Here is a 22,311-nt window from a genome sequence, read left to right as displayed (position 1 = left end):
ATTATTATAGTTTTAGTTATGGTATTGCCCTCTTTTTTCTTTTTTCTCTTCGCCTGTGGGAAAAATCTTCTTCTGCATGTTGTCTTCTTCTTCTTTAGCTTCTTCTCCTTTGTACGTCGTCTTCTTCTTCTCCGGCACGATGAGTCCACACGTGCAGCTCCGATGCAACCAACTCCGGTGAGCAAGAGACGAGAGAGAAGAGTGATTTTGTGAGTGAGGAAATGAAGAGAGAGTGAGAGACATAGTGGTTTGTGAGTGAAAAAAAGAAGAGAGAGCGAAACTATTTTTTTGCATGCATGTGAGTATATTTTGGTAATTCACATGAATTTGATGTCAGCAAATGGTCATTCAAACATTTTTTTTAAAATCTGGATCATTTCACATTTTTGGCCTATTTTTTGGGTTATCTATTCGACGGACCCAACAATGTTTTACCTTATCAAAAAAAAAAAAAAAAAAAAGGGGAAAAAAAAAGAAAAACACGCGCATACACAAAATTTTGTAAATTGAGAAATAGTTGTAAATAATTAAGGATTTTCAAAATTGGCGCGTTTTTCTTCGTTCACATTCATCTTCTTGTGAGGAAGAAGAAAACGAAGAATGAATTCCGGACCTCAGTCCTCGACGGCACCGATGATTCGCCGTTGACAGGGTTTTGTTGGACTTCTTGAAGGCATATTTCTCCTCGATTGCGATAGTATTCGGTATTTTCGTATCTGTTTTTTAATTCCCCTTCCTCTTCCAACCGGCATGGCGGAATCATCGTTTTCGATTTCTTAATCACTTGAGATTTCTCAATGGCATATATAATTTAGTGCCTGTTCTTCCTAATGATGATAAGTTGATTGATGGTATCGCGAGCACATTTGAAATACTGTTGTCGCGTTTCCCGCCCTAGCCTTTATTTTTAGGGAAAGATGTCAAAATTTGTCCCCAACCATTCGTCAAAATCAAGAATGCTGGAAGCAAATTTTATTAAGTCCATTGGAATCTCTGTTTCAGAGTTTAGTCATATTAGCTAAAATGTTCTCTGCAAGTGATAAATTGTTGTCCGTGGGGATTTCTCTCCCTGGTGGCTCTGGATTTTAAGATGAATATTCTCCTCGTTTTGCTGGCTACCGAGTTATTGAAGTTCTATTGCTTTCTCAGAAAAGGTTCATTTCCCCCCAGCATGCTCAATTATATGATTTTATCATCCTCAACGATCCCACCTGATAAGAGGACCGATTTGAAAGTTGTTATGTGATGGAGAACAATTTCATCAAATTTGTGTTCCACTAGATCACTGATTGAAATCTAACCGACTAGAGAACCAATTTGAAAGTTGGTATGTGGTGGGAGAACATTTTGCATCAAAATTGTGTTCCAACAGATCAGTGATCTTTGATTACTGTAATTTTATTGGTACTCAAGAGAAAAAGTAAGAAGTGACTTGCTCACAAAGTTCACTTCCTCCTTGCACCTCAAACTTTTTAACCCTTCAAGGCGAGGAAGGAATCGTATAAAGCTGCAGCTAGCTGGATTCGGGTCTTGGTGATCCAGTACGTTGGTAGCTGTCAAGACTAACGGCTCATAATTTCCTCTGATAACTTCAAGGTATGATACAACCATACAGATTTTCTTTGCGTTCATCATTTTTACTAATTTTGCATCAGAAAGATTTTGAGTCTGCTTGGTTTTTGATGAGTGACTTTCACACTTCAAGATTTTAACCAAGGCGAGGAAGAAATATTAAAGAGCTGCAGTTGGCTGGATTTCCTGGGTTTTGGCGATTCGGCATTCAAGGTACGATACAATTTATACAAATCTCCATTAATGTTTTTTTGGCATTCACTCTTCATTCTTGCTAATTTTGGATGAAAACATTTTGAGCCTCCATTGGTTTTGGTGGTAAGTGCTTGGGAATGAGAGAAGACATTATAATTCCTCTCCTGATTATACAAATTAGGAACAATTCTTAAATTTTAAATTTAAGACAAGATTACTTTAAAATACGAAACAATCTCATTCCAGTGCATGAGCTTTACATCTTTCTTTTCTTCCTTCTTTCTTCCTAGTACTTATCTTTTTATTTCTAATGTCACAAAAAATTGAACTAATTTAAATGGGAATCCCAATTCTAAATGTTCCTAAACAAAATCAATCCTAATATACCTCACTTATAACTCAATATACTTAAATATGAGCTATTTTTAAATATAAGAAAATGAATCAAAATATTTACAAATATAGCAAAATTTCACTATTTATCTGCGATATATCGCGATAGACTACTATTTGTGTCTATATGCAAATAATATCTATCGTGGTCTATCGTAATCTATCGCAGATAGACTGTTTTATTTTGTTATTATTTGTAAATATTTTCAGCAGTCTTGTCATTTAAAATAATCCCCGTTAATTATTTCCTAAGCATTTGTAAAATTTGTATAATTTTTTAGAAGTTTGAGATAAGGTTAGCATTTTATTCATAAATAAAATTCTACCATACTTGTTTTTGTTTCATTGTATTTTTTTTTTTCCAGAGCTTTTATTATGGTTAAAACAAATTAATAATTTTGTTCTAAATAGAAGCTAAATATTTACATCACTTGCACTACACATCAAATGCCTAGCGAGTCCTAGTATGCTCAGAATGAGGGCTCTAAAGTGAAATGCAGGCTGCCACTGCGAAGAGTATCCATTCAAACGTAGTTCTCACAAGTATAAATCTCTGTTTGTGTCTTCCAAAGAAATCCATTCCATAAGGCTAACACCCGAATAACCATCGTCTCCCATTTCTCGCATCATCTTTCTGACTTTTGCTACATCATTCCACCTCCCTGATGCTGCATAAAGATTTGACATCAACACAAAAAATCCTCCATTTCTGCAGTTAGAGAAAAACAACTTTTTCGCGACAGATTCCCCAAGCTTAACTTCCTGGTGAATGCAACAAGCACTGAGCAATGCTCCCCACACTGCAGAATCTGGATTGATTTCCATGTTCTTGATAAATACAATTGCCTCTTCAAATAATCCTGCCCGACCAAGCAGGCCAACCATGGATGCACAATGTTGTGATTCGGGCACGATACCAAATTCTTTCTTCATGATTTTAAAGTATGTTCTACCTTCTTCGACAAGTCCTCCATGAGTACAAGCAGCTAAAAGGCCTGAAAACGTGATTTTATTGGGCTTGATCCCCTTCTCCATCATTTTAGTATAACAGCGGAGAGCATGATTGTCAAACCCAAATAAGCCATAACCAGAGATCAGTGAGTTCCATGAAGCTAAACATGGGTCTTTCATGCTCTTAAACACCTTTTCAGCTAAATCTATTCTTCCACACTTGACGTACATGTCTATAAGAGCAGTCCCAACAAAATTCTCTAAGTCCAGATTGTTTCTTAGAATATAGCAATGAAGTATCTCCCCAAAATGCAAATTCCCATTTTGGCAACAAGCAGATAGTAAACTAGCTAGTGTAATTGAATCTGGCCCATAACCTGACAACATCATTTGGGAAAACAAAGCCATGGCATCAATTGACCTTCCTGCCTGTGCACAGCTAGATATCACAGAATTCCAGCTGCTCAGTGTCTTTCTATGCATCTCTAGAAATAAAGAAAATACTGCATCGATATTATCAAACTTTGAATACATGCTTATGAAACCATTTGCAACCAAACAATCAATAATTAGCCCACTCTTTAGCCCATAACCGTGGAAAGCAAGTCCAATGCCAAAGTGATCAGGATATGTAATACCTTGGATTATGCCAACCATTGCAACAGCATCTAGTTTCATATCTAAATGCTGCATTCGGGAATATAGCTTCACCACAGATCCCATGTCACCTTTCTCAGCATAGCTAGAAATAATCGCGGTTAATGCAACCAAGTTTTTCTGGAGTTTTGACATATAAATCAGTTCTGCTATTTGTATGCATCCACAGCTTACGTAGGAGCAAACTAGAGAGACAACCACGGAAAGATTTTCCACAAGGCCAGTTTTGGTAGCATAACAATGGATACATCCTGGATTTGCATTTGCAGACAAGATACTCACCATAGTCACCGAGTTAGCATTGACTCTTTCCTCAAGCATTTGCTTGAAGACAAGCATTGCCTCCAAAAAGAACCCATTTTGGTCGAATGCCCCAATCATGGTATTCCAAGAAACAACATTTTTTTCAATAGTCTCTCCAAATAAGAGTTCCACCGCTTCTAAATCTGCACATTTTCCATACATCGATGCAAGAACATTTTTCACTTGGGAGTCCAAATCAAGACCAGCCTTAACACCTAACGCATGAATGCATTTTCCTTGGACGAATAATTGTTGAGTACCACAGGAAGGAATTAAACTTACCAATGTTCTCTGACAAGGGTCGAACCCCCTTCTGCGCATTTCGACAAATAGCTTGAACGCATCATGACTATATCCACTTCGTGAGTACCCCGAAATCAACGCATTCCACGATACTACATCCTTTTCAGGAAATTCATCAAACAAATGTTGAGCAGCTTTAACAAAACCCAATTTTGAGTACAAATCGAGAAAGGCAGTACTGACATACAAAAATTGGTCAAATCCCCATTTAATGAAGTGGGTTTGGAGCTGATTTGCCTCCGCTTTTGCATTCTCAGAACAGGATGATGGGGCAAAAGAAGAAGATGAAGACGATACAACGAAGGCTTTGATGAGTAAGGAGAAGGTAGAATCATTAGGTTTAATCGGATATCTTAGCAGCTGACGGAAAAGCAACAAGGGGGGAGTAAAATTTTTGCCTTCAACGTAAGATTTGAATGCAGAATGGAAGGTAGACAGCGATAGCGTCGCTAGATGACCTACCGAAGATGTAAATTGCATAGCACTGGCCGCTCGTTTTGGCGGTTCCGCACCTATGGAATGTGCATGGTTTTTTTTTTTTGCCTTTGATATTTGGTAAATTGATTTAAATAGAGAAAAACTTGGATACTTTCTTATATGGACCTATTTTTCTGCATCCAAACTATAATCTAATAAAATTGTTGTATCTCGTGATATTTTTTATTTTATGAAAAAAACATTTTTTTTTTAAAATTTTTGTATGTGATAGAAAAGTGAGGAGATTAAGTGATAAATATAGCCTAGATTGCACTAACCATTGCTTATTTAAAAATTAGATACAAATATGTAAGGTCGATTTAAATTAATTTTCAGTTTCATAGGGTAGAAACTAGAAACTAAGCTTCATGAATGCTAAGTTTGTTTACAAACTCTAGGTTTTTCCTTTCTTAGTAGGACATCTGTTCGGTTTTCGATTGGTCTCAAATTGAAGAAACTGAACTGACTCTATTGGAGAAGAAATATATTGTGACTGTGAAGTTAGCATGGTTGTGAACGTTCACATGGAAATTTATTATAAATAGATCAACAATTGGAGCAAGGTTATGAATTATACTGTGTATTTTGTAATTCAGATTTCAGTTCAGTTGGTGGGCGATGGATTGGACATGGGGAAGGGCATATTGTTCAGACAGATTGCTGGCTATGGAAGCGGTGGAACTATTCTCCCTTGCTCTTTCAGGTTCCTTATTCCGATCTCTAGTTTTTATCAATTAACCTTTGTGCTTTATTATCCAAATCAGATTAAGCCAAATTTAAAAGCATCTAACATGACAAAAAGAGCTATAATCTCCAAATATAATCTAACCACCCTTATGAATATTGCTGGGTACAAATATTTTAAAATTTGAAACTCATATTAATTTATCCTATTTATTGAGTTTAAAATTTAGAAGGAAACTAAAGCAAGCGTGGGTAGATGGTAATTGACATAAATTATCTCCCTTGAGGTCCGGAGTTCAAATTTCTATACTCTCACTTACTATGTTGAATAAAGTTGAAAAATATTTTTTCCATTAAGTTAAATATAAAAGAAAAAGAATTAAAAATTCTATGAGAAAAATCAATGTTACTCATAAAACTGGATAAAATATATTAAATTTTATCATAGGATTTTAATTTCACCAAATTGCACCATAAACTTGAGAAATGTTTATTTCAAACTTGAATAATACTTGTAAATTTACCTTTTGATAATTTTTTTGTTGGAAGAACTATTAAGTAAAAAAGTTCATGTGCATTTTATGAACTATAAAATTTATGCTTGATTATTTGATATGAAATTGATAGGATTTTAAATAAAGAAAAGGTTTAAATCCTATTTTGGTACTTCAACTTTGACTTTTGTTTTATTTTGGTCTCTCAACTTTTAAAATGTCTATTTTTGTTCCTAAATTTTTAAAAAGTATTTATTTTGGTCTCTGCGTTCTGTGGTTAGGATTTCATTAACTTTGTAATAGAAGGCTTACATTTTTTTATGGCTTATATTTATTTTTCAACTATAAATCTTTTATGTAAAAAACCCGTATATTTTTTAGATTTGTTTTCAAATATAAGAAAATAAACAAAAATATTTACAAATATAAGAAAACTTCACTATCTATCGCGGTCTATCGTAGATAAACTATGATATTTTACTATTAATTATAAACATTTTCAACAGTTTATCATGTAAAATAATTACCTTTTTTTTTAACTATTAGTGATTTAAGTCTTCATGTTTTTTATGTAAAAAAAAAATGCTACAAGTCCTATTTTTTCAATTAGAATCTCCAAGAAAATTAGAAGAAAATAGAGTAAAATCAAAATATCACATAACTAACATATTAGTGTAGAAGATGTTTCATAAAGGACCTGTCTATTTTCCATGTAAAACTTTTTTTTTCTCAATCAACAATATTTTATTTTCTATGTATTCTTCTCCACTCTATTATGTTATGTCAACTTTTTAAACACAAGAATAAAACATTCCATGACAAGGTAAAATAAACTAAGAAATGCAAAAAAGTGCAACTTATAGGGAAAATAAAATCTAAGAAATTGCAAATAAATATTACCTCAGTGAATCACATAACTAAAAAGAAAGATGAGGAAGAAAGGATTGAGAGGAGCAGAGAAAAATATCTCATTGAACGACTAAAATCTGAAAGGCAAAGTGAATGACTAAATTCTGAAAGGCAAAACGACTATTGCATTTTCTTCATAAAAAAACCAATTCACCCTCTAATTTGAATTCAAAACCCTAGATTTTTTAAGGTGATTAACTTATATGGTATCATAGTCATAAAAAATATAAGTCACCTCAACCTTCTGTTAAAAAGTTAACGGAATCCTAACGACAAGAACCAAAATAAGTATTTTTTAAAAGTTCAGGGACTAAAATGGATGTTTTTGAAAGCTTAGAGACCAAAATAGAATAAGTTTCAAAATTCATGGACCAAAATAGGATTTAAACCTAAAAGAAATTGATATCATAGTTGTTTTTTTGTCATTTTGTTGTGTCGTTTTTTAAAGTAAATGTTACTTGCCTATCAGCTTTGTCAAGCACGATTTTAAGTCACTTTTTTTTTTTTTTAAAAAAATTACAATATTTTTTTTTTTGTTTAAAATGAGTGGATGAATGAGCAAATATGAAATCAAAGATAGAAATTATAACTTTTTCCGAAACTGGATAAAAATTATAACACTCATTTAAATTAAGACCAATTGAATGAAAACGAAAGTTTTAAGGTGAAACATACATGTTTATTATTTATCAAGAAAATGTTTTTGCCCAATTTTTTAAAATTGGGAATAGAAAAACGACAAGCTGAATCTGTTCTGTAAAAAGGTGTTGGGCTGGGCTTATGGCTGGAGCCCATGAACTTAAGCGGTGAAAAGTAACACGTCCTTAGACTTTAGCCTCTCTCGTGTCTTGATGAATCTACCCTTCTCTCTGCCCTTTCTTTTTCCCCATTGCCAAGCAATTTCGTAGCTAGCCTTTTCCTTAAACCCATGAATTACATTTGAAAGCTTTAAGCTCTTTTTATTCTTATAGCTATCCTCTATCTCACTCACCACCTTTAGCCCCTAACTCATAAACCCTCCCTTTCCAACAAATAAAAGATGCCCACTTCATTTTGTAATGGAAAAGCCTTCAAAAGAACAAGATTCACTCAATTGAATAGGAGCTTATGGATTTATTTAATATGATTCTAATGATTGATTGTTTATGGTAAAGAGAGATAATGGTTGAATTAAAACTAGTTAAGTTCAAAAGAAGAAATACAAGGGTGAGGGCGCCATTGTTGGTTGCATCTCTTTGAAAATTAAAAAACAGGGTACCCTTTGATTTTACTGTATTGAAGCATCCAAGATGCTTCGAACAGTGTAGCCATTGAGCCGATCGAAAGGGGGAGAAGCATCTAAGTTTAGCTAAGGAATATATTCCATTGTCATTTTTTAAAAAGAAAAAAGAAAACTGTAGATTCAAATTTACTTTATTAATAAGGCAGATGATGCCAAGTGTCTTCATCTGATTTTACACCCCTTTGTCATGTTTAAGCTACTTGCTATTGTCTAATAATAATCAGATGGGATGAGGACCACCCTTCCACTGCTTAAATACAGGCAATAGACCCTAACTACCTTTTTTTTAATCAAAATTGTTTGATTAAAATATCATGGTTGAATTTTAGTATATTTTCAGATGTTAAATCTTAAATTTAGTCCTATAAATAGTTTATTGTGGATTTTTTAAAGAATTTTTTTGTTATCCATTAATGCTTTTTACTAATTTTTTTTAAAACAATATGCGTGAAAACTATTTATGTTATTATTTAGCCAATTTTAATAAATTAACTTTGAGTGATAAAATTTAGAATTTATTAAAAGTATGGGGCTATAAATGGATATTTGAAAATATATAAACTAAAATTGAACAAACTCTCCCGTACAAAAACTAAAATGATATTTAAGCTAATAATTTTCATGTAAAAGAAAGGAAAATTATTTCAAATGGTAAAACTGTTGAAAATATTTACAAGATATAACAAAATTGTAGAACTATCAGATGCTGATAGTGTCTATCAATGTCACTGATCTGATAGAAGTCTATCATTATCTATCATCATCTATCATTGATAGTTCTAAATTTTTGTTATATCTTGTAAATATTTTGATTCATTTTTTTATATTTGAAAACAGCCCTAAAAGAAAACCATTATGTAAATATGTTTTAAATTTTATAGTAAAAATACTAATAAATAATAAATAGATTTTTGGAAATTTCAACCATAAGGTAGTATTTGAGACTAAAATTTAAAATGGATTAAAATTTGACATATGCCGGTATAAGAATTAAATTGAAAATGTGCATTTGCTTCATGAATTTTCAAAATATAATTTTTTATTCTTGAGTTTTTAAGAATATATACATTTGCCTAATAAATTTTCAAAATGTAAATTTTTAGTCTTTGAGTTTTTAAAAAGAAGTTTAAAAGGTTTATACAATAAGTTTTTAAAATTTTTTTATTCTAAAAATGGGAGACTAAAAAAATGCATTTTGATTTGAAAATTCAAAGATCAAATATACGTAATCTATCAAATATGACGATTAAAAAGATATATTTTGAAAATTAATAACTAATACATTTAATTATCCAAAATTCGGTCTAAAAGTAGGGTTTTTTTTTTTACCTTACATTGAAATTTCAAAATGAAGCGTAGGCACGTGGGACAGGCTGAACAGCTCGCACCTCTAAGCATGGAGCTGTGTGATTCTTAATAACATTGTTTAATTTATATGTGAATTTGAATTCCAATTGCTAAAAACAATGTTCAATCTGTAATAAATTGGCACAGATACGAAGAAAGGAGAAAGCTTTCAATTTGATTGGTTCAATGCTACTGGGATTAATATATGTACACTTCCATTTGGTATTAAAATACAATAGGCTGCCAATAAGGTAAGAATTGAGATTACCCTTTATTTTTTCAACTTACTTTCTAACTCATTTTATTGCTCAAGAGGGTTAAAGTTTTTTTTTTTTTTTTTTTTTTTTTTTTTTTTTTTTTTTTTTTTTTTTTTTTTTTCATGAGTTTACTCACTTCTTCTTTAAAGGTTATCGAATGAGATGAGACTATTTATAATGTTTTTCCTCTAATATTTATTTGTAGTTACGTGTAATAACGATAATGTAAGAAGGATTGCGATTCTCGAAGTTGCAGAGTCAGAGGATTAGTATAATTCCTTCGACTCGACTGGTTGACCTAAAATTCGAGGCTTTGACTTTTCTCTTTTAGGACGTGTGTTCTTCAATACCACTTCCTAATTTCCTTGAACTTAGGGGTCCGTTCGTGGGTCTTAGACTTTGCCCGACAACCATTGTCTTACTATAAAAGAATAAGAAAAATGGAATGGAAGAAAAAGGAGTAGAAAGAAGTAGTTTCTTAAGCAAAGTATGGAAAAGTTTAGTTAAGATGTAGATAAGAAAATGGGGAGGTCAAGTCAAAGGGCAGTAATAATATTTCCTTTTTGTGTCCAAATGTGATTTAGATTGGGACTGAATTGTGACTTGAATCGGTAACGTTGTCCACGACCAAGAAGAAACAAACGTAAGTGGGTATCAAAAGTTGATTTGTTGTCTTTTTTTAGTTCTGTAGTGAAAATATATAAACCATTTTAATGCATGCTTTCCCACTTTACATTATTAATAAATATTTCTACCGAAAATTGTAGTGAAAATTAATCAAAACCAGTCCAATAATGTTGACAGGGACATGCTTAATTATATTACCTTAAAATAAAGATGGAGACATGTTTTTCAAATTAATTAATGGTGTTAGACTAATTATATATATTTTTTTCTTGATTAATTATGATTGTACAATTCCAATTATGCACTTTGCTTCTGTAAGCAGGCACTACTAGGGGAAAAAGTGGCAGGAATTTTGGACTATTGCTCTAATTTTCCGAGTCAAATCAGAGTCTTACAACGCATCCTGGCTTGATTTTGGAGGCAAACAACTATTCTTTGTTGACAAACATCGTGAATTTATTCGAAAATTTCAATAAAAAGTAAGTTTGCCAAATCCATATTTTATGGAGACATATACTTTCTCTCCTACCTGAAGTTATTCCTTTTATTTTTAAGAGCTTAAAATTACCCTTTTCTTCAACTATGTTTGTTAGAAAAATCTAAATCAGACGTTATCTGTTTGTTTTTTTTCCTCTTATAATGCAAGTTTTTTATGTTGGAAAAATGATTATACATGTGAGAAAATTTGTGAGCCTTTTTTTTTAAAAAAATTATGGTTTTTTTTTTTTTCAAATGATTTAAAATTTAGATGGTTGATATTATTTGTCATAGATTTTGAAAATAATGAAGAATGATCTTTTGTCTTTATCAAAACGTACTAAGAGCATGTTAATTATTCATACCGTCCCTCCACGATTTTAACAAATGAGAAATTACAAGTTCAATTAATCTAATACAATAGTACTCTCACACACTAAAGTGATTCATTTTTTTCTCTTTCGCTAACTCTTTCACATGCGCTCGTTACTCCAAATCTTCATTATTAGTATATGAGAGATAGTATAAATAATTAACATGTTTATTTTGAGAATGAAAGAGGATCCTTCCTATGATATTAACCACATAAATTAGAGTTATTCGTACACAGAAAAACCCCAAATTTGATGTGGGAGTGGGAAAGGAAAGAGAAAATAATGTAGTAATGAACTTGGAAATGAAGGATTTCTGTGTAAAGGCGTGATAGACAGTGCGGGACCTCAGAAGATGTTTGGCGACTTCAAATTATTTTCGTTATAGTTCAAATAACCAATAAAAATTTAGAGTAGAAAGAGCATAACTTTATGCCTTTGACCGCTCACCCTCTCTCTACCTCTCCTCCTATTCTAATCCGCCAGAACCAGAGCTAAATTCATTTTTATTACTCTCTTCTCCGTCCCTTTGCCTCCTCTCTCTCTCCCATTTCTCCCAGGGCTGAGCTATTCTGGGAAGTCTTTCTACAGCACCCCTTTTACTGCCAAGAAAAGCAAAGCTGCTCAGCTCCAGTTCTTGAAATTTTCTTCTTCTTCTTCTTCTTCTTCTTCTTCTTCTTTTTTGGGTATACTTTTCGGCTTCTCTCGCTTTGCTTTTTGGTTCTCTTGCCTTTGTTCTTCAAGGGTCTGCATCGTCCTATCTTCTGGTTATGTTTCTCGCATCTGGGTCGCAGCCTGGCTTTGGATCTGTGATGGGGTTTCACTGAAAACTGTGGTTCAGTGAGAAAGATCTGGCTTTTTGGCTCTTACAAGTTCATATTAGTCGTTGATCATGTTTATGGAGTTCGTTTAGTAATTTTGATTCAGTTTTGACTAGTTGAAATTATACCCAGAAACTGCATTTGCAATGGCTATGTTGCTCGACTGATATTTTGATTTGATGGTCATTTCATCTGTTAATTTTTGCCTCAAAATTTTCATTGCTTTTGTTTTCACTTTTTAAGCATCTTCTTTGCCCTCTGCCCGTTTTTCCCCTCTGTAACGCATCTGCATCTGTTCCGTTTGCGTGGGTCATTAAATTCATTTTTCATTTTTTTCATAGATCAATCGTTGCTTTCGGTGGACATGAAGGAGAATTGGGATGGGCTGCTAATGGAAGATAGGATGGTTCGGAGAACAGCTGCTGTGCTATGGACCCTTTCAATCTGATTCATTCTAAGACTCGTTAGTAGCCGTATGGCCTCAATTGCTGGTTCCAAAGCTTCCTCAAATCAGCCACAAAAACCAGCTAATGGTGAAATGGTTAATGGAAAGGATACTGGGCCCTTGCCTCCGCAGATTTCCAAGTTAAGTAAACCTGTATCTGTTACTTCTGACCAGTCTAAATCAGTAAAGAGTACCTCAAAGAAGGATATGGAAATATCTTCCGACAAAAAGTCACCGGTATCGGATCAAAATGGATCTGCTAAGTTGTTGACTGAAAAATTTAATTTTAGCATATCGTCACCTGGTCTGAAACAGACATCAACTGAAGAAGATTCCCCTCACAATGAAACTAAATGCTCACCTGGAAGCTCACTAGACCAAGAGAAGAAAACATCAGAATATGGAAGTGTAAAGAGTAGTTCTTTTTCCGGCAAAGTAAGTGATGGGACTAGCTGTCTTGCGAAAACCAGTGGAAGTACAAAGGTTAGCGACCATGGTAACTATGTTGAGAGTGGAAAGAGCAGTATATGTAGAGGGAGCACAAGCAGTGATATAAGTGATGAGAGCTCTTGCAGTAGTTTTAGTAGTAGTATCAGTAAACCTCACAAAGCAAATGATTTGAGATGGGAGGCCATTCAAGTTGTCCGTGCAAAAGATGGGGCTATGGGATTAGGTCATTTTAGACTTCTGAAGAAGTTGGGTTGTGGGGATATTGGGAGTGTCTATCTCTCTGAGTTAAGGGGAACCAAATGCCATTTCGCAATGAAGGTTATGGATAAAAATACTCTAGCAAGCCGTAAAAAGTTGCTTCGTGCACAGACAGAAAGAGAAATACTTCAATCTCTTGATCACCCCTTCCTTCCAACGTTATACACCCACTTTGAGACAGAAAAGTTTTCATGCTTGGTGATGGAGTTCTGCCCTGGAGGAGACTTGCACACTCTAAGGCAGAGGCAACCAGGGAAGCATTTTCCTGAGCAGGCGGTGAAGTAAGTTAAGAGCAATTATACATCACTTTATTCATACTTACCATTCTTGCAGTTTATGCATGCTAATGGAATGTTTGTGTTCACTGTCCTGGATCTAACTCGATATATCTTGCAGTCTGATTTTCTGCTCTATATCTATCTTGTCTTTTTGTTTGTGCAAACAAAAATCGTCTCTATTTTTCTGCCAGTATCACAAACATTTAAATTGTTTATCACCTCTCCTTCCCTAATAAAAGCTACTAGGAATTGTTTTTGCCCATTCCATTTGCAGCTAATGGGTTTTTGGTCAAATATATCTTAACTTCTCCTCACTGGATGAATTACCTCAACAGCCATTAGGCGATCTGATGAACAATGAGGTGCATATGCAATGGTGCAAGTTACTGATTTTCTTGCTGAGAGTAGGATTCTCAACGGTTTCTACTCAAAATTTCACTTAATATAGTTAGGACATTCATCAAGAACACAAACGCCAATCCACATGCTTATTGTCATGCTGTCATAAGAGTAACATAGTATTTTGAATCGCAGGTTCAGAATGATTCTCTGTGTGATAAACATACAGTATTACCACCATCAGATTCATCTTTTGGGTAATGACTATAGGAATGAAAACTGTTTCACGTTTATGTAGATAAGGGTATTGTGTTTGATTGTTCTTATAAAGACTTTTCCTGCTGTACATTTATTTAAGTTCTTTTTGGATATGTAATAGTATTCCACTATAAATAATAGTACAGTGAAGAAAAAAGGGCAATGAGAATTAGCATCCTCCTAAAACCAGTAGCCTGGAATTACATGAACATATCACGACCTTTATGTAGATGGTTTCATGAGGTTTATGTTATGTTTCCTAGGTTTCTTCTTTGGTTGAGAGATCTCGGCTAATTTTATCTTCTTTCTTTTCTTGTTTTTTATACTTCAATTTTCAGAAGTCTAAGCAGGATTACAGCCATAGATACTACTCAAGTTGGCTCATCTTATCTATGATGGTAGTATTTCTACCTGGTCCTGGCTTAAATTTATGTTTCTTTAGGGTATGAGTAACTCTATGATAGATTCCTACTTAGAATGTTAGTCTTTAAAATGTTCCAATGACTAGATGTTGTAGGCCAAATTAGATTGTCTCATGAAATTGGTCAAGAGGGATTGTCTATTAGAAAAGTATGTTTTCCAACGTACATGACACCTAATCTCTTTCCATTCCTTAGAAATAATAGAAAGTGGCATTTATATTGCATTCCAGTCATCAGGTTTACCTGTTATTGCTCGTAATTTTGTGTTCGGTTCATTTGCATCTATCAACTACACTTTTGGTACTTAATGAATCAGGAAAGGTTGTCTTTGTATTGTTTCCTGATAGAAGTGTTGCTTAAGAATTGAACAGCAGTAACATGAGAATGTCCCTACTTTTTTACCGGACGTTATCTTCCAGGCAAAAGCAGAATGGCTGAAGGACTATATCCCGTGTGAAATTAACATCTGTTCTCTTATATAGTAATATTTGCAAATAAGTTGACAGTGGTACTGAATTTTCCTTCTTTGATAATGCAGATTCTATGTAGCAGAGGTTCTTCTTGCACTGGAATACCTGCATATGCTTGGGATTGTGTACCGTGATCTTAAGCCAGAAAATGTTCTTGTGAGGGAAGATGGACACATCATGCTTTCAGACTTTGACCTATCTCTCCGTTGTGCTGTTAACCCGACTCTTGTAAAAAATCTCTCTGTGGAGTCTGAGGCTTTAAGAAAGAACACAGGTTACTGCGTGCAGCCTGCTTGCATCGAGCCTTCCTGCATCCAACCATCTTGTGTAGTTCCTACAACCTGCTTCTCACCTCGTCTCTTTTCTAGCAAGTCAAAGAAGGAACGAAAACCCAAAATTGATATGGGAAATCAGGTCAGCCCATTGCCAGAGCTCATTGCAGAACCAACCGATGCCCGATCCATGTCTTTTGTTGGAACACATGAGTACTTGGCACCTGAAATAATCAAGGGTGAAGGCCATGGAAGTGCTGTAGATTGGTGGACTTTTGGAATTTTTCTATACGAGCTACTGTTTGGTAAAACTCCTTTTAAGGGGTCTGGAAATCGAGCTACACTATTCAACATTGTTGGTCAGCCACTTCGGTTTCCAGATGCTCCGGTCGTGAGTTTTGCTGCAAAGGATCTGATAAGAGGATTGCTAGTGAAGGAACCACAGCAAAGATTGGCTTATAAACGTGGAGCAACTGAGATCAAGCAGCATCCTTTCTTTGAAGGTGTAAATTGGGCATTAATACGTTGTGCTACTCCTCCTGAAATCCCGAGGCCGGTCGAGATTGAGAGAATACCACATGCAGTGGCCTCAACCAGTGAAAAGGCTGCTGCTATTGCAGCAGCAGCAGCTGCAGATAAAAAAGCTTCCGATAATTATCTTGAGTTTGATTTCTTTTAGAGGGAAATCCGTACACTTTATAGAGGGTGTTTATCAATGAAAGCCTGCCTAAAACATTTCTGTATGGCAGGGGGATTAGTGAGGAAGAAGCATATTGATAGATGATGAAACACTGTAAGTTTGTTGTTGTCTGTTGACAGTTTCAAATTGATGTTGCACAAGTATTGAATGGATTCTTTGCTTGACTCTTTAGAATGTACATCTTTAGCTATTTTCAGCATCAGAATCCAGACTCTCCCCAGTATCCATAGGAACAATCTTTTGCATTCATCTAATCTCATTGAAGTACTGTTACATAGAAATCGAGAATACAAACTTTGAACCTTTATAGGCAGAAGACACCAAAGAACATTGGTATCAAAAAAGCTACACAATATTAGGGACAAGAGATTGTAATGTACTTGATGTACATGTTGCTCAGACAAACCTAGTCTTAAAACACATGCAAGAAATTGAATTGTTTCGTTGTTCTGCTTCTATAATGCTGGAATTAGGATTATTATTGTCCTTGAAGCTATCATCTTGGTAGCGAGGTGAAGAGAGAGGAGAGGGCGATCCACCCAGTTGGCTCATTTCTTTCCCTTCACAAACAACCTTTACCTCGCAAAATTCCGGAGCTTTCTGAAGTATCTCATTAGCTATTCCACTCCCCCCTCGAGATCTCAACTTCCTAATGATTTCCAAGAAACAATGATTAGAAAAACTTGAGTATGGCTAGTTGATTAGTTTGTCTTCACATCTAGAGAGAAGTTACCTGGATTTGTTGACTCCAAGGACTAGCTTCCTTATGTTGAGAATTGGTATAACATCCAAAATTGCCCTTGCCACCATGTCACTTTCAATCAGTACAGTATCTGCCTTAACCTGTTCCATCAATAAGTGAGAGAGAGAACAAATCACAGATTCATTAGGTTAGAAATCAGCCATTTTCTTGTTGGTACCTTAGCAGCAGAACAGGAATCAATAAAATTCTGAAGAAAATCCTTTCTTTTGCTTTCTTCTTGGGCTACATGGATAGCCACTTGTTGTTTACTCACCTGATTAATTGGAATCTTTCCCACTGCCATCACAGAAACAAACAAAGATCACTCCATCATAGATTCATAATTATCTCCAACAGTTTATGACTTTTCTGAATAGATTTCCCTTCAACCAAGATAAAAACCAACGTTCTGGTGTTTCTGTTCATCAATGTTGTCAGTACTAAAAAAAGTAACAACAAAACACTCATCCTCTGTTCCAGTCCAACAGAACCCAGAAAAAAAAAAAAAAAAAAGAAAAAAAACTTCCACTTGTCAAGAAGAATCAGTGTTCAAACTTTTCCACTCTCAAAAACATAAAACTGTAGATCATACCCATGCGCAAAGACCATTAAAGAAGAAGAAGAAGAAGAATCTGAAACAGTAAGTGTCAAATACAACAACAGAAGCAGAGCAGAGATTCTCTAAAAGCAGTAAATCACCTCAGAACCATTCCCATCATGCCAAATGGCCACTTTCCAACTTAAAGCTAAAAGTTCAAACATGAGGCTTTGACCAGAGATAGAGAAAAAAGAGAGAGTATATGGAGTTTTTGACCAAAAATTTTCTGTCAAAAGAAACAAAAAGAGAAACAGAGAGTCCAGAAATATAATTACATGGGCTGGGAATGTAACGTATCTCAGGGAAGACATGTAAGAGATAAACAACAGTGGTGGAAGTTGTAATGGCGTTCTTGAGCGTCCATTGAAGAGCTTCCATACTGGAATCGCTTTTCCCAACTCCAACATAAACACAATCCTCCCATTTCAGAGCATCCGACGAGAAGGAACACCCACCACTGTAATCTTCTCTAATACTCTCTAACGCCGCCGCCGAGACCTTTTTTCCTTTAGTGTCTAACGTCTCTGCCGAATTCTCGTCCTCAATCTCGCTTATGCTGCTGCTGTATCTGTAATTGCTGAACTCACTTTCGAACGCTTCATCGGAGTGAAATTCCCTGGCCTCCGCCGCAGATGGCAACGCCGACATGGCGGATGAAAATGGGGAACTGGGATTGATTTGTTTGAGGTGAGAAATCTTGGGGAAGAAGAAGGTGAAGAAACAGAAATGAAATCCGATATTGAAAAATGGGGGCTTTGATTTTGGGTGTGTGTTACAGTTTTCCAACTTCTTGGAGTGATGTTTTTTGGACGGAGGATGATGCTAATTTAAACGGCTCTTCAAATAACGGATTTGGTTAATTTCATAGGTTTGACTTCTTGTTTTTGTACGGTCTCTTCCACATATTTTATTATCCATTGTGAAATGGTTTTATCTCTATGATAATTTCAATGGGACATCATTTTAAAACTATTTTAATATAAATGGAGGGGTGGTAATCGTAAACACACTCTTAAATTTTCAATTATAAAATTTATGTCCTTAAATTTATAAAGTGTTAAAATTGGACTCCAAAATTTATAATGGAAAAGTTGGAGCCTAAATATTAAAAATTGAACTGTCAAACTCATTGAAAGACTAAATTATTTTATAGTATGGTTAAAAGACTACATAGTTACTATATGAAATTACATGAACTAAATTGCTTGCAAGCGAAAGTTCAAAAACTAAATCCTTAGTTTAATGAATTAGTTTAAGTCATGAAAATTATAGTTTAAATTGAAATTTTATGATAATTATATTTTTAGGTGGATAACAAGAAGTTAAATCATGTGTATTTGAATTAAAGGGAGTATGGTTTACCGTGTGTAAATATGTGTATATATATATTTTGAAGTTGGAAGATACCTATTTGTTGTACTTAAAAAGAGTTTGCATGTATGGATTAGTTTCTTTTTCCTTTTTTTTTTTAATAAATTAATTATAAGTTGCCGTACTTAAATTTATAACCCAAGAAATAATTATATATAGTCTCCAGAGATGCAGGTGGCTGTCAAAGTTGACATAATAGCAAAATACCATTGGAATATTCGAATATCTCTGATAATTGCCATTTATAATATTTCCATTTTTTTTTCTAAGTCAATGTAATGAGATTTAGATTTTTTTTTTAAAAATGCTAATTTGGTACTTATATTTTTAGTTTTTCATCATTTTGGTTCTTATATTTTTAAAAGGTTCATTTTGGTTATTATACTTTCAATTTTGATTCATTTTGATTCTTGAACTTTCAAAATGTTCATTTTAGTCCTCATACATTCAACTTTGGTTTATTTTAGTTAATGAATTTTTAAAATATTTATTTTAGTCTTTATACATTCAATTTTGGTTCATTTTAGTTTATGAACTTTCAAGAAGTGACTATTTTGTGAAATTTTAATAATGAAGTAAAAGTGAAAAATGATGGGATCAAAATGGTCATTTTCTAAAAATATAAGAATCAAAATGAATATTTTAAAAGTATACGAATAAAAATGAACCAAAATTAAAAATATAGGGACTGAAATAAAAACTTTTAAAAATATAGAGACCAAAATACTATTTAAACCTAGTTTTTATTGAGGCTTACTTTGATATTAAAAAAGGACATGGTTAATATATGCTTTTGTCCTCATAATGTTTGGGTATTTTCTTTTCAATTTAGTCTTTTATGTATTAACATTTTTTTGAGTTTAGTTCGTCCACAAATGTAAATTTAGTTGATGATAAACTTAAAGGTACACCACTTGGTAAATTGACAAAAAAATTAGAGAACAAACAAATTTATCTAGGAGTGGAAACTTTCTAGCTCTCTAAATTTATAATAAATTAATAGAAAATTTGAATCTTCTTTTCTTAAATGCTTTTCTTCCAAACTTTTGGATGATTCACTCAGAAGTTATTTGGCGTGCTAACTTGAGTTTATATGTCTGTAAAGTTCACATGTCTATGTTTTGAATATTTGGAATGTCGAGTTCATATGTCAAGGGTAGGATTTGCATCAGTTGGTCAATGTCAATTTTAAGAGAAAATCGACAACGAAAACTAATAAAAAAATGTGAAATCTGACAGACGGTCAATCGAGTCAGTTTTTGTCCTTTTTTTTGGTTTTTTTTGTCTTTTTTTTTTAATAAAAAAAATTTAACAAGCAAAGCCAAGGTGAATGAAAAGAAAATATGAATTGATGAAGTGTTATTGTTAGGTTAATATAATTTGCAACTTTTTAAAATTTAAATTAATAATTTTTTAATGAAAAAAATTTAAATCAATCATGTAATGGATTTGGAAATTAGGCAACATAAAAGAATAATAAATAAATGCTAAGGCAGTAGGCTTGGGATGATGGTAGTGTGCTTACTTTTATACTTATTTTTTTGGTTTAAATACAGGTTTGATCCTTATACTTTTGGCTTTGGTTCATTTTGATCTCTTATACTTTTAAAATGTATATTTTGGTCTCTATACTTTCAAGTTTGGTTTCTTTTGGTCCTTGTACTTTCAAAATATTCATTTTGATCATTGTACTTTCACCTTAAGTTCATTTTGATCATTTAACTCTAAAAAAAGGACCATTTTGATCCCTTAAAAATGAAGTAAAAATGAAAATGAATGGACCATAATAGTCACTTTTTAAAAGTTCAAGGACCAAAATGAATATTTTGAAAGTACAGAGACTAAAATAGTATTTAAACCTATTTTTTTAAAAAATTAAAAAAAATTATATATATTAATCGGTCAGTCGATTTTCCACATTTTTTTATAGGAAAACCGGCAACTAACCGACCAAGCCCTAGTCCCGACCGATCGACCTTAATTCAATCAATTTAGGTCAGTCGAATTAGTTTTCGGTGCCTCTGTGCATACCCTAGTTAGGGATATTTGGTGCTTTTTTTTTTTTTTTTTTTGCATAAATAATCTATTTTTGTGATGATTGTTTTTATTTGGAAACTTTTTTATTCAATACTTCTGCATATATATTTTTAATAAAGTAGAGATTGGACTTTATTTTATTGTTTTTTAAGCATATATGTATTGTTGGGAGTTTTGGAAAATGAAGTTTAGGGTTTACTTTTGGATTAAGCATTTCTTTCTCTCTCTCTTTTTCAATTTACGCAATCATTTTACAACTCTGTGCATGTGACGTTTTAGTTAAGTCATTTTTATTCTAACATTTTTGATAAAAACTGTTTAAAATAAAACACTCATATATCTGGCAATGTTTTTTCAAAAGTTTTTTACATACAATTTTGTTCGATTTAATTTTGTTTGGAAACTTTTTTATTCAATAATTATATATATATTTTTTGAAAACTATAGAATGCACTTTATTTTATTGTTTTTTTAAGCACATATATTGTTGAGAGCTTTGGGAAATGAAGTTTAGGGTTTACTTTTTGGATCATGCATTTCAATTTTTTCAAGCAATCATTTTGTAAATTTGTGCATGTAACGTTTCTAGTTAAGTCATTTTTATTTTAACACTTTTGATAAAAAATTCTTAAAATAAAAATACTCATGTGTCTGACAATTTTTTTCTCAAAAGTGTTTTTACATACGAATTTGTATGATTTCTTACATGATAAAAGTGATCTTATTAATATCAAATTACTATAAACAACGACTATAAAATACTATGAACTAATAAAAAAATCGAGAATTCAACGTTTTGATAGAACTTACGTACTTTTGTGTCAACAAATGTGTTTTTATTGACAATTTTGTGCGTCAACTTAAATATAAATATTTATTGATGTTTTATATGCATTTTTAAATTAATAGTTATTTTTAAGCTTTAATTAAGGTTTTATTGACGATTTTATATCACGAGCGTCAGTAAAACAAAAAACTCATGTGTCGACAAAATGTAACTTTATAGTAGTCCTAATTTAAAATAATGGTCGTTGGAGTTGGTGGAGTGGCTGCTATCGGAGGTTGCCAGAGTTGGTCATTGGTGGTAGTTTTTGAAGTTGGCCGTTAGAGGTGGTAGCCAAAGCTGGTTGTCGTAGTTGAGCATCAAGGAATCCGTGGTGACGAAGGTTGAACGTACTGTTGGTAGACATGGTATTGAGTTGTGTTCATATCTCAACCCATCTCATGCAACAACAATTTGTTTATAATATAGCTTTTATTAACAACATTTTTACAAACGGCTATTAAAAATTCTAAAATTTTGGGCAGGCAAATTAAAAATGTGGCACTTAAACTTTTTATTACTTCACTTTTTTTGTAAGTTGATGAAAGACTAACAGTGCATACATCTTCAAGTATTTTGTGGTCGACTACATAGACAACTAAGTTGGAGTTATTTTGAATTTGATATTGACATATTTTGTAATTTATAAAGTTATGTTTTATTTCATCTCCAAGTTTCTAGTATTCATTAATATATATCTTTTTTGTTGGGATATATGAATCTTGCAT

General features: G+C 33.1%; 3 protein-coding genes across 5 annotated transcripts; 1 reads left to right on the top strand and 2 right to left on the bottom strand.

Annotated features, from left to right (window-relative positions):
• Nucleotides 1–1,537: 1,537 nt before the first annotated feature.
• Nucleotides 1,538–16,214, top strand: LOC120073943 (serine/threonine-protein kinase D6PKL2-like). 3 transcript variants are annotated; one of them, XM_039026868.2, is made up of 7 exons: nucleotides 1,538–1,596; nucleotides 1,706–1,785; nucleotides 5,448–5,554; nucleotides 9,715–9,818; nucleotides 10,774–10,930; nucleotides 12,462–13,554; nucleotides 15,109–16,214. In XM_039026868.2, exons 6-7 carry the CDS (start codon nucleotides 12,596–12,598, stop codon nucleotides 15,989–15,991), a joined length of 1,842 nt encoding a protein of 613 aa, XP_038882796.1. In that variant the 5' UTR covers nucleotides 1,538–1,596; nucleotides 1,706–1,785; nucleotides 5,448–5,554; nucleotides 9,715–9,818; nucleotides 10,774–10,930; nucleotides 12,462–12,595; the 3' UTR covers nucleotides 15,992–16,214. The 3 variants fall into 3 exon arrangements, with proteins under 3 accessions (XP_038882796.1, XP_038882794.1, XP_038882795.1); XM_039026866.2 differs by lacking the exons at nucleotides 1,538–1,596; nucleotides 1,706–1,785; nucleotides 5,448–5,554; nucleotides 9,715–9,818; nucleotides 10,774–10,930 and adding an exon at nucleotides 11,484–11,985; XM_039026867.2 differs by lacking the exons at nucleotides 1,538–1,596; nucleotides 1,706–1,785; nucleotides 5,448–5,554; nucleotides 9,715–9,818; nucleotides 10,774–10,930 and adding an exon at nucleotides 11,808–12,139.
• Nucleotides 2,495–4,951, bottom strand: LOC120073942 (Tetratricopeptide repeat (TPR)-like superfamily protein). Its single transcript, XM_039026864.2, has one exon. It carries the CDS (start codon nucleotides 4,852–4,854, stop codon nucleotides 2,698–2,700), a length of 2,157 nt encoding a protein of 718 aa, XP_038882792.1. The 5' UTR covers nucleotides 4,855–4,951; the 3' UTR covers nucleotides 2,495–2,697.
• A 19-nt stretch (nucleotides 16,215–16,233) lies between the features above and the next one.
• LOC120073944 (Adenine nucleotide alpha hydrolases-like superfamily protein) lies at nucleotides 16,234–18,185 on the bottom strand. Its single transcript, XM_039026869.2, has 4 exons — nucleotides 17,628–18,185; nucleotides 16,933–17,051; nucleotides 16,746–16,855; nucleotides 16,234–16,661 (listed from the first exon to the last, which is right to left on the bottom strand). The coding sequence occupies exons 1-4, from the start codon at nucleotides 17,998–18,000 to the stop codon at nucleotides 16,409–16,411; spliced, it is 855 nt and encodes a 284-aa protein (XP_038882797.1). The 5' UTR covers nucleotides 18,001–18,185; the 3' UTR covers nucleotides 16,234–16,408.
• Nucleotides 18,186–22,311: the final 4,126 nt, after the last annotated feature.

Source organism: Benincasa hispida, chromosome 3, assembly GCF_027475165.1.
Source record: "Benincasa hispida cultivar pf3 chromosome 3, pf3_genome.v1.1, whole genome shotgun sequence".
Classification (NCBI taxonomy): domain Eukaryota; kingdom Viridiplantae; phylum Streptophyta; class Magnoliopsida; order Cucurbitales; family Cucurbitaceae; genus Benincasa; species Benincasa hispida.
Note: the sequence above shows the minus strand (reverse complement) of the source record. Positions and strands in the feature narration are given on the sequence as shown.

Bases quoted from the DNA above. Each gene is read 5' to 3' on its own strand.
- LOC120073942 (XM_039026864.2), bottom strand. From the start codon at position 4,854: ATGCAATTTACATCTTCGGTAGGTCATCTAGCGACGCTATCGCTGTCT.
- LOC120073943 (XM_039026868.2), top strand. From the start codon at position 12,596: ATGGCCTCAATTGCTGGTTCCAAAGCTTCCTCAAATCAGCCACAAAAA. The intron at 13,555-15,108 runs GTAAGTTAAGAG...TTGATAATGCAG, and splicing joins TTTCCTGAGCAGGCGGTGAA to ATTCTATGTAGCAGAGGTTC.
- LOC120073944 (XM_039026869.2), bottom strand. From the start codon at position 18,000: ATGTCGGCGTTGCCATCTGCGGCGGAGGCCAGGGAATTTCACTCCGAT. The intron at 17,052-17,627 runs GTAATTATATTT...CTGTGATGGCAG, and splicing joins ACGTTACATTCCCAGCCCAT to TGGGAAAGATTCCAATTAAT. The intron at 16,856-16,932 runs GTACCAACAAGA...TTGATGGAACAG, and splicing joins ATTCCTGTTCTGCTGCTAAG to GTTAAGGCAGATACTGTACT.